The following is a 17,435-nucleotide window of genomic DNA, read 5'->3' as shown; positions in this document are numbered from 1 at the left end:
CTCACTGGATGGGAATCCGAATCAGGAATGCAGGCTGACCCTCCCTCACTGGATGGGGATCCGAATCAGGAATGCAGGCTGACCCTCCCTCACTGGATGGAAATCCGAATCAGGAATGCAGGCTGACCCTCCCTCACTGGATGGGAATCCAAATCAGGAACACGGGCTGACCCTCCCTCACTGGATGGGAATCCGAATCAGGAATGCAGGCTGACCCTCCCTCACTGGATGGAAATCCGAATCAGGAATGCAGGCTGACCCTCCCTCACTGGATGGGAATCCGAATCAGGAACACGGGCTGACCCTCCCTCACTGGATGGGAATCCGAATCAGGAACACGGGCTGACCCTCCCTCACTGGATGGGAATCCGAATCAGGAATGCAGGCTGACCCTCCCTCACTGGATGGGAATCAGAATCAGGAATGCAGGCTGACCCTCCCTCACTGGATGGGAATCCGAATCAGGAACACGGGCTGACCCTCCCTCACTGGATGGGAATAAGAGTCAGGAACACGGGCTGACCCTCCCTCACTGGATGGGAATCCGAATCAGGAATGCAGGCTGACCCTCCCTCACTGGATGGGAATCCGAATCAGGAACACGGGCTGACCCTCCCTCACTGGATGGGAATCCGAATCAGGAATGCAGGCTGACCCTCCCTCACTGGATGGGAATCCGAATCAGGAATGCAGGCTGACCCTCCCTCACTGGATAGGAATCAGAATCAGGAACATGGGCTGACCCTCCCTCACTGGATGGGAATCCGAATCAGGAACACGGGCTGACCCGCCCTCACTGGATGGGAATCCGAATCAGGAACGCGGGCTGACCCGCCCTCACTGGATGGGAATCCGAATCAGGAACACGGGCTGACCCGCCCTCACTGGATGGGAATCCGAATCAGGAACACGGGCTGACCCGCCCTCCCTCTCATGAGGCATCTGTAAGGCTGGCTTTTTTCTCTTCCTCAGCTCAGGACACAAGGCTAATTGTAGAATTCCTACTGCCACCACCAGCTGAGATCAGGACACTTGGCACAGGCGGGCGGTTTTGTGCTCTGTGTGACTCAATGCCACACCAGGCAATGGCTTCACTTACTGAAGCTTTAGGGATTTGAGCTCATCTCTAACACAAACAAAGCTCAGATTCCTAGAACAGACATTCAAGGTCAGTTGCTGCCTGTTGTGTTTGAGAAGAAATTCTCACCGGGCCTCTGTTTCATGACCGGTGACAGCAAAAGATGGCTACTTACCTGCTCCCTGAAGATCCTCAAAAACTTTCCCCACTCACATTTTGCTCGACTGCAAAAAGTGGGGCCCACCAGAACTATCCCGTGTGGTTACTGGAAAGAATATTTGCCATGCAGGTCGCAGGAGATGAGATTACTGACAGAGTTTAATGCCACTGTCAATGACCTCATCTATGGAGATCTTTCCTCCACAACCTCCGACCTCATAGTCCCCCGATTCTGAACAGCCCGCTTTAACCTCCTTCCCAAGATCCATAGAGCCATAGAGTTATACAGCACAGAAACAGGCCCTTCGGCCCATCGTGTCGGCGCCGGCCATCAAGCACCTAACTATTCTAATCCCATTTTCCAGCACTTGGCCCGTAGCCTCGTATGCTATGGTCTTTCAAGTGCTCATCTAAATACTTTTTAAATGTTGTGAGGGTTCCTGCCTCTACCACCCCTTCAGGAAGTGTGTTCCAGATTCCAACCACCTTCTGGGTGAAAACATTTTTCCTCAAATCCCCTTGAAACCTCCTGCCCCTTACCTTAAATCTATGCCCCCTGGTTATTGACTCCTCCGCTAAGTAAAAAGATTCTTCCCATCTACCCTATCAATGCCCCTCATAATTTTGTACACCTCAATCAGGTCCGCCCTCAGCCTTCCCTGCTTTAAGGAAAACAACCCAAGCCTATCCAGTCTCTCTTCATAGCTGAAATGCTCCAGCCCAGGCAACATCCTGGTGAATCTCCTCTGCACCCTCTCCAGTGCAATCACATCCTTCCTATAGTGTGGTGCCCAGAACAGTACACAGTATTCCAGCTGGGGCCTTACTAGCGTTTTATACAGCTCCATCATAACCTCCCTGCTCTTAAGGCAAGTATCCCATATGACTTCCTAACCACCTTAACACCTATCCAAAGGGAGTTTGGTAATGAGACAAGAAATGAAACAAAAGATGTGTCCACAGGAGGTGTGAACAGCAATGAGGTTCAATGCATGTTCAAGGAACAGCATCTCATCTTTCAATAAGGCACTTTACAACCTTCCAGACTCAGCATCGAGTTCAACAATTTCAGACCGTACCCTCTACCCCCGTTTTGTTTCCCTTTTCTTTGCAGATTTTGGATTTACTGTCTTGTTTCTCTTGTTTTGATTACGGATGGTAGCCATTCACCATTCTATTGTTCACACCTCCTTGTCTCATTACCACACCCTTTGGCCTTGCACCACCAACCCTTTTGTCCTTTAATTTTTCCTGTCTTCCACCTATCACAAACTTTCCCTTTTGTTTTTTTCCCCACCGGCACCGACCCCCTCCACCCCTTTACTAGCTTTAAAACATATTAAATTTCTAACTTTTCCCAGTTCTGGTGACTCATCGACCTGAAATGTTTCTCTCTCTACAGATGCTGCTTGACCTGCAGAGTATTTCCAGCATTTTCTGTTTATATTCTGACATTTTAATGTCACACAAGACCCAGATGCAGCAACAGGATTCCCTGGATGAAGGCAGATTAGCATGTTGGGAAAAAACATTGAAAACCTGGAATTCTTGCGTTCCAGTCACATAACCAACTCAAAGGCAATGACTACCACTGAAAACAAACAGAGTGAAAGACTGCTTAAGCTCTCTCTGCAAAATGTCACTCCACACACCACCCAAAAGGGCAGACACAACGTTGACAGCCGCCTTGTCTGGGAAGGCCGAAGGATCAATTCAAGTTCCAGGGCCCACATGGAAAGCTGTGGCTTTCCAAACATGCCTCCAACATCCCTAATACTGGGAAAATGCTTGAAGTCTGCGCCATTGCCATCCTAAAGCCAGGAAAGCCAGCCCATATTCCCAAGAGCTACCATCCAATTGCCCTTCTGACTACAGTCTACAAGGAGGCTGAAGACTGGAGCTGCTTTCATAAACAATATACAACACTAACTAGCATGAAGGCCTGCTACTGAAGCTATCAACAATCATTCAATGCTGCTAAACTCTCAGGGTTATCAACACTAACGAGCAACTGTAAGTTTCACACTTGGTGACAAGACCAGTTGAACATAGACACTCAACAATGCTCCGTCACAGGGAACCAGCCTTTTTCAACATTTACACAATGGAAATGCCCTGCACCAAATCCTGGATGTTCATCTATGTGATGATATGGCACTGAAGCAAGTCGGATGCAACCTAGGCCTACTGGAATGCTACTTCCCAACTTGACGTCTTCTCCAATCCAGACAAGACATTTATGCTGCTGTTCCATCTGAACAATAGTGCCACCAGGAAAGAACTCAATGTTCCCTTTTGCAGAGTGCAACTTACCCATGACCCTCACCCAAAATACTTCGCTGTCACCCTAGACAGGACTCTCATTCATCAGCCACATCTCATCTGTGTCTCAGGAGGCCATCGAATGGATAGACAAAGTAGACATCCCATTATAAGCTTTTCCTGGCATAAGAAAGTAGGAATTTTCAGGTGACATCGCCCATTTTTTCTTATGTATAAGATGGCAAGAGAGTTCTGAATTTTTCTCCAAACTCACTCCACAGACCCTTAGTGGCCGGAGTCAGCACTACATTGAGACGGTTGACACAGCCATTTAGAATGGGAAATGTTGACAGAAAAGCAACCAAAATTCCAGACAACAATTAAGTAACGTGGGGAAGCAAACGTATAAATATCTTGTAAGTAGAGTATTTTAAACTGTTGACTCACAAGTACATTTTTAACTATAAATGGTCAAATCTGCTTTCTGTTTCTCTGTGCTTATGGGTTGTGTGGGCAGTAGTTGAGAGTAATGCAGTATTACTCTGCCATACCTGCTCATCTTTTATCCTCAGCAAACCCGCTGTCAGGCACGCCTCTCTCCGTACACCGATGAAATCGTCTCTGAAACATTCTAGGAAGCTGGGCATCAGTTTGCCTGTCATCACACCAAGCTGGCCAATGCATGACAAGGCCTCGATTCGGGTCCTGCTGTCCCCTTTATCCAGCCTCTCCCTGCAACACAAGTCCACACATTAAAATGGCTCTGTATTTTACCCCTCCCACACTGCCAGTCCCGCATTTAACCCCTCCCACACCGACAGTCCTGCATTTAACCCCTCCCACACCGACAGTCCTGCATTTAACCCCTCCCACACTGCCAGTCCTGCATTTAACCCCTCCCACACCGACAGTCCTGCATTTAACCCCTCCCACACTGCCAGTCCCGCATTTAATCCCTCACACACCGACAGTCCCGCATTTAACTCCTCCCACACCGACAGTCCTGCATTGAACCCCTCCCACACCGCCAGTCCCGCATTTAACCCCTGACACACCGAAGTCCTGCATTTAATTCCTCCCACACCGACAGTCCTGCATTGAACCCCTCCCACACCGCCAGTCCCGCATTTAACCCCTGACACACCGCCAGTCCTGCATTTAACTCCTCCCACACCGACAGTCCTGCATTTAACCCCTCCCACACCGACAGTCCCGCATTTAACCCCTCCCACACCGACAGTCCTGCATTTAACTCCTCCCACACCGACAGTCCTGCATTTAACCCCTCCCACACCGACAGTCCTGCATTTTACCCCCCCACACCGCCAGTCCCGCATTTTACCCCTCACACACCGACAGTCCTGCATTTTACCCCTCACACACCGACAGTCCTGCATTGAACCCCTCCCACACCGCCAGTCCTGCATTTTACCCCTCCCACACCGCCAGTCCCGCATTTTACCCCTCCCACACCGCCAGTCCTGCATTGAACCCCTCCCACACCGTCAGTCCTGCATTGAACCCCTCCCACACCGTCAGTCCCGCATTTTACCCCTCCCACACTGCCTGTCCCGCATTTTACCCCTCCCACACCGCCAGTCCCGCATTTTACCCCTCACACACCGACAGTCCTGCATTTACCCCCTCACACACTGACAGTCCCGCATTTAGCCCCTGACACACCGACAGTCCCACATTTAACCCGACACACCGACAGTACCGCATTTTACCCCTCCCACACCGCCAGTCCCGCATTTTACCTCTCACACACTGCCAGTCCTGCATTTTACCCCTCACACACCGCCAGTCCTGCATTTACCCCCTGACACACCGACAGTCCCGCATTTTACCCCTCACACACCGACAGTCCCGCATTTTACCCCTCACACACCGACAGACCCGCATTTTACCCCTCACACACTGACAGTCCCGTATTTAACCCCTGACATACCAACAGTCCTGCATTTAACCCGACACACCGACAGACCCGTATTTTACCCCTCACACACTGCCAGTCCCGTGTTCTACCCCTCACACACCACCAGTGCTGCATTTTACCCCTCACACACCGCCAGTCCTGCATTTTATCCGACACACCGACAGACCCGCATTTTACCCCTCACACACCGACAGTCCCGCATTTTACCCCTCACACACCGACAGTCCTGCATTTTACCCCTCACACACCGACAGACCCGCATTTTACCCCTCACACACTGCCACTCCCGTGTTCTACCCCTCCCACACCGACAGTCCCGCATTTTACCCCTCACACACCGACAGTCCCGCATTTTACCCCTCACACACCGACAGTCCCACTTTTTACCCCTCCCACACCGCCAGTCCAGCATTGAACCCCTCCCACACTGCCATTCCCGCAGTTTACCCCTCACAAAACGACAGTCCCGCATCCTACCCCTCACACACCCGCATTCTACCCCTCCCACACCGCCAGTCCTGCATTGAACCCCTCCCACACCGACAGTCCCGCATTTTACCCCTCACACACCACCAGTGCTGCATTTTACCCCACACACACCACCAGTCCCGCATTTTACCCCTCACACACCGACAGACCCGCATTTTAACCCTCACACGCCGACAGTCCCGCATTTTACCCCTCACACACCAGTGCTGCATTTTACCCCACACACACTGCCAGTCCCGTGTTCTACCCCTCACACACCACCAATGCTGCATTTTACCCCTCACACACCGCCAGTCCTGCATTTTACCCCTCACACACTGACAGTGCTGCATTTACCCCCTCACACACTGACAGTCCCGCATTTAACCCCTGACACACCGACAGTCCCACATTTAACCCGACACACCGACAGTACCGCATTTAACCCGACACACCGCCAGTCCCGCATTTTACCCCTCCCACACCGCCAGTCCCGCATTTTAACCCTCACACACCGCCAGTCCTGCATTTACCCCCTGACACACCGACAGTCCCGCATTTTACCCCTCACACACCGACAGTCCCGCATTTTACCCCTCACACACCGACAGACCCGCATTTTACCCCTCACACACTGACAGTCCCGTATTTAACCCCTGACATACCAACAGTCCTGCATTTAACCCGACACACCGACAGACCCGTATTTTACCCCTCACACACTGCCAGTCCCGTGTTCTACCCCTCACACACCACCAGTGCTGCATTTTACCCCTCACACACCGCCAGTCCTGCATTTTATCCGACACACCGACAGACCCGCATTTTACCCCTCACACACCGACAGTCCCGCATTTTACCCCTCACACACCGACAGTCCCGCATTTTACCCCTCACACACCGACAGACCCGCATTTTACCCCTCACACACTGCCAGTCCCGTGTTCTGCCCCTCCCACACCGACAGTCCCGCATTTTACCCCTCACACACCGACAGTCCCGCATTTTACCCCTCACGCACCGACAGTCCCGCATTTTACCCCTCACACACCACCAGTGCTGCATTTTACCCCACACACACCACCAGTCCCGCATTTTACCCCTCACACACCGACAGACCCGCATTTTACCCCTCACACACCGACAGTCCCGCATTTTACCCCTCACACACCGCCAGTCCTGCATTTTACCCCTCACACACTGACAGTGCTGCATTTACCCCCTCACACACTGACAGTCCCGCATTTAACCCCTGACACACCGACAGTCCCACATTTAACCCGACACACCGACAGTACCGCATTTAACCCGACACACCGCCAGTCCCGCATTTTACCCCTCCCACACCGCCAGTCCCGCATTTTAACCCTCACACACCGCCAGTCCTGCATTTACCCCCTGACACACCGACAGTCCCGCATTTTACCCCTCACACACCGACAGACCCGCATTTTACCCCTCACACACCGACAGACCCGCATTTTACCCCTCACACACTGACAGTCCCGTATTTAACCCCTGACATACCAACAGTCCCGCATTTAACCCCTGACACACCGACAGTCCCACATTTAACCCGACACACCGACAGTACCGCATTTAACCCGACACACCGCCAGTCCCGCATTTTACCCCTCCCACACCGCCAGTCCCGCATTTTACCCCTCACACACTGCCAGTCCTGCATTTACCCCCTGACACACCGACAGTCCCGCATTTTACCCCTCACACACCGACAGTCCCGCATTTTACCCCTCACACACCGACAGACCCGCATTTTACCCCTCACACACTGACAGACCCGCATTTTACCCCTCACACACTGACAGTCCCGTATTTAACCCCTGACATACCAACCGTCCTGCATTTAACCCGACACACCGACAGACCCGTATTTTACCCCTCACACACTGCCAGTCCCGTGTTCTACCCCTCACACACCACCAGTGCTGCATTTTACCCCTCACACACCGCCAGTCCTGCATTTTATCCCTCACACACCGACAGACCCGCATTTTACCCCTCACACACCGACAGTCCCGCATTTTACCCCTCACACACCGACAGTCCCGCATTTTACCCCTCACACACCGACAGACCCGCATTTTACCCCTCACACACTGCCAGTCCCGTGTTCTGCCCCTCCCACACCGACAGTCCCGCATTTTACCCCTCACACACCGACAGTCCCGCATTTTACCCCTCACGCACCGACAGACCCGCATTTTACCCCTCACACACTGCCAGTCCCGTGTTCTGCCCCTCCCACACCGACAGTCCCGCATTTTACCCCTCACACACCGACAGTCCCGCATTTTACCCCTCACGCACCGACAGTCCCGCATTTTACCCCTCACACACCACCAGTGCTGCATTTTACCCCACACACACCACCAGTCCCGCATTTTACCCCTCACACACCGACAGACCCGCATTTTACCCCTCACACACCGACAGTCCCGCATTTTACCCCTCACACACCGCCAGTCCTGCATTTTACCCCTCACACACTGACAGTGCTGCATTTACCCCCTCACACACTGACAGTCCCGCATTTAACCCCTGACACACCGACAGTCCCACATTTAACCCGACACACCGACAGTACCGCATTTAACCCGACACACCGCCAGTCCCGCATTTTACCCCTCCCACACCGCCAGTCCCGCATTTTAACCCTCACACACCGCCAGTCCTGCATTTACCCCCTGACACACCGACAGTCCCGCATTTTACCCCTCACACACCGACAGTCCCGCATTTTACCCCTCACACACCGACAGACCCGCATTTTACCCCTCACACACCGACAGACCCGCATTTTACCCCTCACACACTGACAGTCCCGTATTTAACCCCTGACATACCAACAGTCCCGCATTTAACCCCTGACACACCGACAGTCCCACATTTAACCCGACACACCGACAGTACCGCATTTAACCCGACACACCGCCAGTCCCGCATTTTACCACTCCCACACCGCCAGTCCCGCATTTTACCCCTCACACACTGCCAGTCCTGCATTTACCCCCTGACACACCGACAGTCCCGCATTTTACCCCTCACACACCGACAGTCCCGCATTTTACCCCTCACACACCGACAGACCCGCATTTTACCCCTCACACACTGACAGACCCGCATTTTACCCCTCACACACTGACAGTCCCGTATTTAACCCCTGACATACCAACCGTCCTGCATTTAACCCGACACACCGACAGACCCGTATTTTACCCCTCACACACTGCCAGTCCCGTGTTCTACCCCTCACACACCACCAGTGCTGCATTTTACCCCTCACACACCGCCAGTCCTGCATTTTATCCCTCACACACCGACAGACACGCATTTTACCCCTCACACACCGACAGTCCCGCATTTTACCCCTCACACACCGACAGTCCCGCATTTTACCCCTCACACACCGACAGACCCGCATTTTACCCCTCACACACTGCCAGTCCCGTGTTCTGCCCCTCCCACACCGACAGTCCCGCATTTTACCCCTCACACACCGACAGTCCCGCATTTTACCCCTCACGCACCGACAGACCCGCATTTTACCCCTCACACACTGCCAGTCCCGTGTTCTGCCCCTCCCACACCGACAGTCCCGCATTTTACCCCTCACACACCGACAGTCCCGCATTTTACCCCTCACGCACCGACAGTCCCGCATTTTACCCCTCACACACCACCAGTGCTGCATTTTACCCCACACACACCACCAGTCCCGCATTTTACCCCTCACACACCGACAGACCCGCATTTTACCCCTCACACACCGACAGTCCCGCATTTTACCCCTCACACACCGCCAGTCCTGCATTTTACCCCTCACACACTGACAGTGCTGCATTTACCCCCTCACACACTGACAGTCCCGCATTTAACCCCTGACACACCGACAGTCCCACATTTAACCCGACACACCGACAGTACCGCATTTAACCCGACACACCGCCAGTCCCGCATTTTACCCCTCCCACACCGCCAGTCCCGCATTTTAACCCTCACACACCGCCAGTCCTGCATTTACCCCCTGACACACCGACAGTCCTGCATTTACCCCCTGACACACCGACAGTCCCGCATTTTACCCCTCACACACTGCCAGTCCCGTGTTCTACCCCTCACACACCACCAGTGCTGCATTTTACCCCTCACACACCGCCAGTCCTGCATTTTATCCCTCACACACCGACAGACCCGCATTTTACCCCTCACACACCGACAGTCCCGCATTTTACCCCTCACACACCGACAGTCCCGCATTTTACCCCTCACACACCGACAGACCCGCATTTTACCCCTCACACACTGCCAGTCCCGTGTTCTGCCCCTCCCACACCGACAGTCCCGCATTTTACCCCTCACACACCGACAGTCCCGCATTTTACCCCTCACGCACCGACAGTCCCGCATTTTACCCCTCACACACCACCAGTGCTGCATTTTACCCCACACACACCACCAGTCCCGCATTTTACCCCTCACACACCGACAGACCCGCATTTTACCCCTCACACACCGACAGTCCCGCATTTTACCCCTCACACACCACCAGTGCTGCATTTTACCCCTCACACACTGCCAGTCCCGTGTTCTACCCCTCACACACCACCAATGCTGCATTTTACCCCACACACACTGACAGTCCCGTATTTAACCCCTGACATACCAACAGTCCCGCGTTTTACCCCTCACACACCACCAGTCCTGCATTTTACCCCTCAGACACTGCCAGTCCCATGTTTTACTCCATCAAACCGACAGTCTTGCATTTCACCCCTCACAGACCGGCAGTCCTGTATTTAACCCTTCACACACCGGCAGATCCAAATTTTACCCTTCACAAAGCGACAGTCCTGCATTTTACCCCTCACATATTGCCAGCCCTGTGTTTTACCCTTCACACAATGTCAGTCCTGTGTTTTACCCCTCACACACTGCCAATCCTGTGTTTTACCCCTCAGACACTGCCAATCCTGTGTTTTACCCCTCAGACACTGCCAATCCTGTGTTTTACCCCTCACACACTGCCAATCCTGTGTTTTACCCCTCACACACTGCCAATCCTGTGTTTTACCCCTCACACACTGCCAATCCTGTGTTTTACCCCTCAGACACTGCCAATCCTGTGTTTTACCCCTCAGACACTGCCAATCCTATGTTTTACCCCTCAGACACTGCCAATCCTATGTTTTACCCCTCACACACTGCCAATCCTGTGTTTTACCCCTCACACAATGTCAGTCCTGTGTTTTACCCCTCACACACTGCCAATCCTGTGTTTCACCCCTCAGACACTGCCAATTCTGTGTTTTACCCCTCACACACTGCCAATCCTGTGTTTTACCCCTCACACACTGCCAATTCTGTGTTTTACCCCTCACACACTGCCAATCCTGTTTTACCCCTCACACACTGCCAATCCTGTGTTTTACCCCTCACACACTGCCAATCCTGTGTTTTACCCCTCACACACTGCCAGTCCTGTGTTTTACCCCTCACACACTGCCAATCCTATGTTTTACCCCTCACACACTGCCAATCCTATGTTTTACCCCTCACACACTGCCAATCCTGTGTTTTACCCCTCACACACTGCCAGTCCTGTGTTTTACCCCTCACACACTGCCAATCCTGTGTTTTACCCCTCACACACTGCCAATTCTATGTTTTACCCCTCACACACTGCCAATCCTGTGTTTTACCCCTCAGACACTGCCAATCCTGTGTTTTACCCCTCACACACTGCCAATTCTGTGTTTTACCCCTCACACACTGCCAATTCTGTGTTTTATCCCTCACACACTGCCAATCCTATGTTTTACCCCTCACACACTGCCAATCCTGTGTTTTACCCCTCAGACACTGCCAATCCTGTGTTTTACCCCTCACACACTGCCAATTCTGTGTTTTACCCCTCACACACTGCCAATCCTGTGTTTTACCCCTCACACACTGCCAATTCTGTGTTTTACCCCTCAGACACTGCCAATCCTGTGTTTTACCCCTCAGACACTGCCAATCCTGTGTTTTACCCCTCAGACACTGCCAATCCTGTGTTTTACCCCTCACACACTGCCAATTCTGTGTTTTACCCCTCACACACTGCCAATTCTGTGTTTTATCCCTCACACACTGCCAATCCTATGTTTTACCCCTCACACACTGCCAATCCTGTGTTTTACCCCTCAGACACTGCCAATCCTGTGTTTTACCCCTCACACACTGCTAATTCTGTGTTTTACCCCTCACACACTGCCAATCCTGTGTTTTATCCCTCACACACTGCCAATTCTGTGTTTTACCCCTCACACACTGCCAATTCTGTGTTTTATCCCTCACACACTGCCAATTCTGTGTTTTATCCCTCACACACTGCCAATCCTGTGTTTTACCCCTCACACACTGCCAATCCTGTGTTTTACCCCTCACACACTGCCAATCCTATGTTTTACCCCTCACACACTGCCAATCCTGTGTTTTACCCCTCAGACACTGCCAATCCTGTGTTTTACCCCTCACACACTGCCAATTCTGTGTTTTACCCCTCACACACTGCCAATTCTGTGTTTTATCCCTCACACACTGCCAATCCTATGTTTTACCCCTCACACACTGCCAATCCTGTGTTTTACCCCTCAGACACTGCCAATCCTGTGTTTTACCCCTCACACACTGCCAATTCTGTGTTTTACCCCTCACACACTGCCAATTCTGTGTTTTACCCCTCAGACACTGCCAATTCTGTGTTTTATCCCTCACACACTGCCAATCCTGTGTTTTACCCCTCACACACTGCCAATCCTGTGTTTTACCCCTCACACACTGCCAATTCTGTGTTTTACCCCTCAGACACTGCCAATTCTGTGTTTTATCCCTCACACACTGCCAATCCTGTGTTTTACCCCTCACACACTGCCAATTCTGTGTTTTACCCCTCACACACTGCCAATTCTGTGTTTTACCCCTCACACACTGCCAATTCTGTGTTTTATCCCTCACACACTGCCAATCCTGTGTTTTACCCCTCACACACTGCCAATCCTGTGTTTTACCCCTCAGACACTGCCAATCCTGTGTTTTACCCCTCACACACTGCCAATCCTATGTTTTACCCCTCACACACTGCCAATTCTGTGTTTTATCCCTCACACACTGCCAATCCTATGTTTTACCCCTCACACACTGCCAATCCTGTGTTTTACCCCTCAGACACTGCCAATCCTATGTTTTACCCCTCACACACTGCCAATCCTGTGTTTTACCCCTCAGACACTGCCAATCCTGTGTTTTACCCCTCACACACTGCCAATTCTGTGTTTTACCCCTCACACACTGCCAATCCTGTGTTTTACCCCTCACACACTGCCAATTCTGTGTTTTACCCCTCAGACACTGCCAATTCTGTGTTTTATCCCTCACACACTGCCAATCCTGTGTTTTACCCCTCAGACACTGCCAATCCTGTGTTTTACCCCACACTGCCAGTCCTGCTACGACCAGGTAAGAAAGATGTCGCGGGGTCTCTTTCAGCCTTCACCTGGACTTATTGTAACAGGATTTAATTTTTAAACACAGTGTTTTGAGCTCCCCCTTGGTGAATCCTTGTTCACCACTTTCCAATTATAAGGCAAAGAAATGAGCACAAACTGGCTTTCTTAGGTTTAAAGAAGAAAAGTGAAATTTATTAAAACTTAAACCCTAATTTGGTTAATGCCTATGGATATATGCCCCACGCTAGCATGTATATACGATATGCACATGCAAACAGAGATAGAAAAGAGAAGAAAAAATAAAGTAGAGAGATTTGAGGCAATATCAGAAGAATTTCTTGTTACTGTGCTTCGAGCTCACCCTAGTCCTTTTGTAGGTAGATCTTGCTTTTCGTTGGGGCCCAGTATTCTTCCTGAACCTTGTTCACTGTAGGAATCCTTTCTTTAATGGGGTTTGTATGTCTTCAATGGGTCTTCAGTTCCGTGAGAAAGAGATGGGAGCAGACAGGAAAGACATGTTCTCAGTCCAGGAGCAAAGAGCTTTCTGAGTTTTAAATCTCTGTGGCAAGTGCAAATTCAAAAAACTCCAACAGCCAGTTAGTCATCTGACTAAACTGGTCTAACCACGTCTGTTTGTGTATTTGGTCATCTTAGCAGTTAACCTGGAATGCTAGCCTCTCCACCTTCAATGTCGGACAATCAAAAGTTGATTGTGATTAAACTGGAGCAGGCAGCGGACCCTTTGTCCTTTCCAAGTACTGTCCGTTACTTTGTAAATGTCTTTCCAGTCAAGGGTCTGGTGTTTTTTTTTTTAAAAAACAAGTTCTTTCTTTACTCCAGTAACAGTTTAAAAATCAATGTTCATGTAGAGAAATTAATGTCTTATTCTTGGCAGGTGGGGGGCCTGCATGACACCCTCACACACTGCCAGTCCCGTGTTTTACCCCTCACACACTGCCAGTCCCGTGCTTTACCCCTCACACACTGCCAGTCCCACATTTTACCCCTCACACACTGACAATCCTGCGTTTTACCCCTCACACAATGCCAGTCCCGCGTTTTACCCCTCAAACAATGCCAGTCCCGTGTTTTACCCCTCACACTCTGCCAGTCCCATGTTTTACCCCTCACACTCTGCCAGTCCCGAGTTTTACCCCTCACACTCAGCCAGTCTCGTGTTTTACCCCTCACACTCAGCCAGTCCCGTGTTTTACCCCGTGCACACTGACAGTTCTGTGTTTTACCTTCACTTACAGGAGCTATTGATGCTACCGATCCAAGTAGGTATCTATGGAAGACCTGAGCCTGTAACAGATGGATTGAGAGACCCAGGTCCTGAAAGAAACTCGATCAGGAGTGGCACGACACCAGGAAAGACACAGGTCAAAGGTCACAGTATTTTGAACAGGCTATATGCACAGCCTCTCTACCCATTCAACAGGGTCATGGAGCCTCTCACTGCTGCATCCCCCTAAAATCTGCCTTACCTGAGCTCATCATGGGCTTCCTTCCCCAGTCCCAAGGCTCCCAGTGAGTGTGTCGCTGCCTGGCGGACATTGCTGTTCCAGTCATTCCACATTAGATGCACGATCTTGTGTGTCAGGTCCTGGGGCATCAAAAAGGGGTCAAATCTTTTTATTCCACTGGAGCTAATGCCTCCAATGATATATAAAATATATACACACATCAATAAAAATAAATTGAAGGGAGTTTTCACATAGTTGAAACCAGAAATCCAAATACACAGAGATCTGGATGGGTGGGAAGAGTCTGAAGTTTAGAAGAATGAGAGGTTATCTCATAGAAACTTACAAGATTCTGAAGGGGTTCAACAGGGCAGATACTGAAAGGTTGTTTCCCCTCGCTGGGGAATCTAAAACATGGGGGCACAGTCTCAGGATAAGGGGATGATCATTTTGGACTGACATGAGGAGAAATTTCTTCACCCAAAGAGTTGTGAATATTTGGAATTGTCTACCCCAGATGGTAGTGGATCCTCCATTGTTGAATATATTTAAGTAATGCTGATAAAAGAGACATGTTGTTGAAGCTTTTCATCTTGCACTCATCGGGACAGACGCAAGAATGCCAAATTTCAAAGGGAGCAACAATTTATACAGCATGCATTCTTGCATCTGTCCTGATGAGTGCAAGATGAAAAGCTTTGACAGCATGTCTCTTTTTTCAGGAATATATTTAAGGCTGGAATAGACAGATTTTTGATTTCTCAGGGAATCAAGAGATATGGGGAGCAGGCAGGAAAGTGGAATTGAAGCCCAAAATCTGTCATAATAATTTTGAATGGTATAGCAGGCTCGAGAGGCTGGATGGTCATCTCCTGCTCCTATTTCTTGTTATGTTTTTAAGATGGCTGGGCAAGGGACAAATATCACTTAACGCCATATAAGATGCTGAGTCTGGGGTAGAGGAATAGAAACTAAATGGGGAATTATAAACTGAATGGGGAATAAACAGGGGAATATAAACATGAATCTAAAATATTACATAGAATGTACAGCACACAAAATGGCCTTTTGGCCCAATAGGTTTATGCCAGTGTTCATGCTCCACACAAGTTTCCTCTTGCCCAACATCATCTCACCTTCTATAGCATATTCTTCCAGAGTGAATAGGATGGGGCTTAGGACAAACCCATCCCTGGCTGTTAGAAGCCCAACAGATTTATGGGATTTAGCTTTGCAGCTGAATGGGGAATAAACAGAAAGTTTAGAAACCAGATGGGGAATAAACAGACAATATTGGTGTCTCGGCCATAAGCTGCTGAGCAGTGCAGTTAGATCTGTGAACTTCGAGATATTTCAGCAGCAAGCTTTATAAGGGGTAACAAGATCCAAATAAACTTGCTGCTATTCTGAGAGGAGATGCCCTGAGACAGATCACTTTTTAAATTTGAATCATTTCTGGAGTACTGTTCATCAGGCTGCTCGACAGATTCTCAGTCTGGGATTAGTGCCTGAATGATGAAAGAGAAAGTAGAAAGTAGACTTTTCTTCAAAATGCTGGTTTGATCTTCAGAAACTGCAGACATTACAGGCCGGTCTCATGTCTGTTCAGGGCTGTCATCATCTGCAAGTTGTTACTGGGACAATACCAAACAGGGAGCAAGTGTTCAAATCTTGCACCAATAAGAGGGGACCAGAATATGCAATCAACTGTACAAATTGAACTCAGACCTACCTTGTTAAGTGATCCTTGCAGGCAGGAAAGGACCTGGCACGCCAGCACCTTGTCTTTCCAATTGCGGCTGTTCAGATGCTTCGCCAGTATGAAGTGTGCCAGAGTCTGGTTAAACAGAAAGCAGCTTTACCAAATACCAGCTGGAAGTGTCCTAGAGCCTGGTTAACCAAATACCAGGAAGAAATGTGCCAGAGTGTTTGATGGGACAGTGTCAAGGGAGCTTTACTGTGTCTAACTCATGCAGTGCCTGTCCTGCGACTGTTTGATGGCACAGTGTAGAGGGAGCCTTACTGTGTCTAACCCATGCTGTACCTGTCCTGGGAGTGTTTGATGGGACAGTGTAGAGGGAGCTTTACTCTGTGTCTAACCCGTGCTGTACCTATCCTGGGAGTGTTTTATGGGACATTGTAGAGGAAATTTTACTCTATCTAACCCATGCTGTATCTACCCAGGGAGTGTTTGATGGGACAGTGTAGTGGGAGCTTTGCTCCGTATCTAACCTTGTGCTGTACATGCCCTGGGAGTCTTTGATACTACCAGTAATATCATTGGAACCACTCTTAGTTTAAGTACTTTAAGTAAGAAATTAGAGCAGTTTAGAGGAGAACTGTGGCAGCTAAGCAAATCTATAGAAAAATCTTAAATTGACATCACAGAGCGAGGACTGGTGGCAGATCCTGAGGCAATCAAGCTCAATATTTTATTTACTATGCACACTATATTTTCAATGATAACTATAAAGAGTTAAATAAATATTCAATATAATTAATTTGTAATTAATTTAAAAGTGAGCTAAAATCCATCTATTAAATATAATCTG

At 50.0% G+C, this 17,435-nt stretch overlaps 1 protein-coding gene across 1 annotated transcript in view; it reads right to left on the bottom strand.

Annotated features, from left to right (window-relative positions):
- heatr4 (HEAT repeat containing 4) overlaps positions 1 to 17,435 on the bottom strand; it is a 218,662-nt gene that overhangs the window by 75,917 nt on the left and 125,310 nt on the right. Inside the window, exons 8-10 of the mRNA XM_068038394.1 lie at positions 16,616 to 16,720; positions 14,905 to 15,023; positions 4,051 to 4,231 (exon numbers count right to left, since the gene is read on the bottom strand). Coding sequence (XP_067894495.1) covers positions 4,051 to 4,231; positions 14,905 to 15,023; positions 16,616 to 16,720 — 405 coding nt within the window. The remainder of the gene's footprint in view (positions 1 to 4,050; positions 4,232 to 14,904; positions 15,024 to 16,615; positions 16,721 to 17,435) is intronic.

Source organism: Heterodontus francisci, chromosome 9 (genome assembly GCF_036365525.1).
Source record: "Heterodontus francisci isolate sHetFra1 chromosome 9, sHetFra1.hap1, whole genome shotgun sequence".
In the NCBI taxonomy this organism is placed as follows: Eukaryota; Metazoa; Chordata; class Chondrichthyes; order Heterodontiformes; family Heterodontidae; genus Heterodontus; species Heterodontus francisci.
This window is presented reverse-complemented; position numbering and strand designations above follow the sequence as displayed.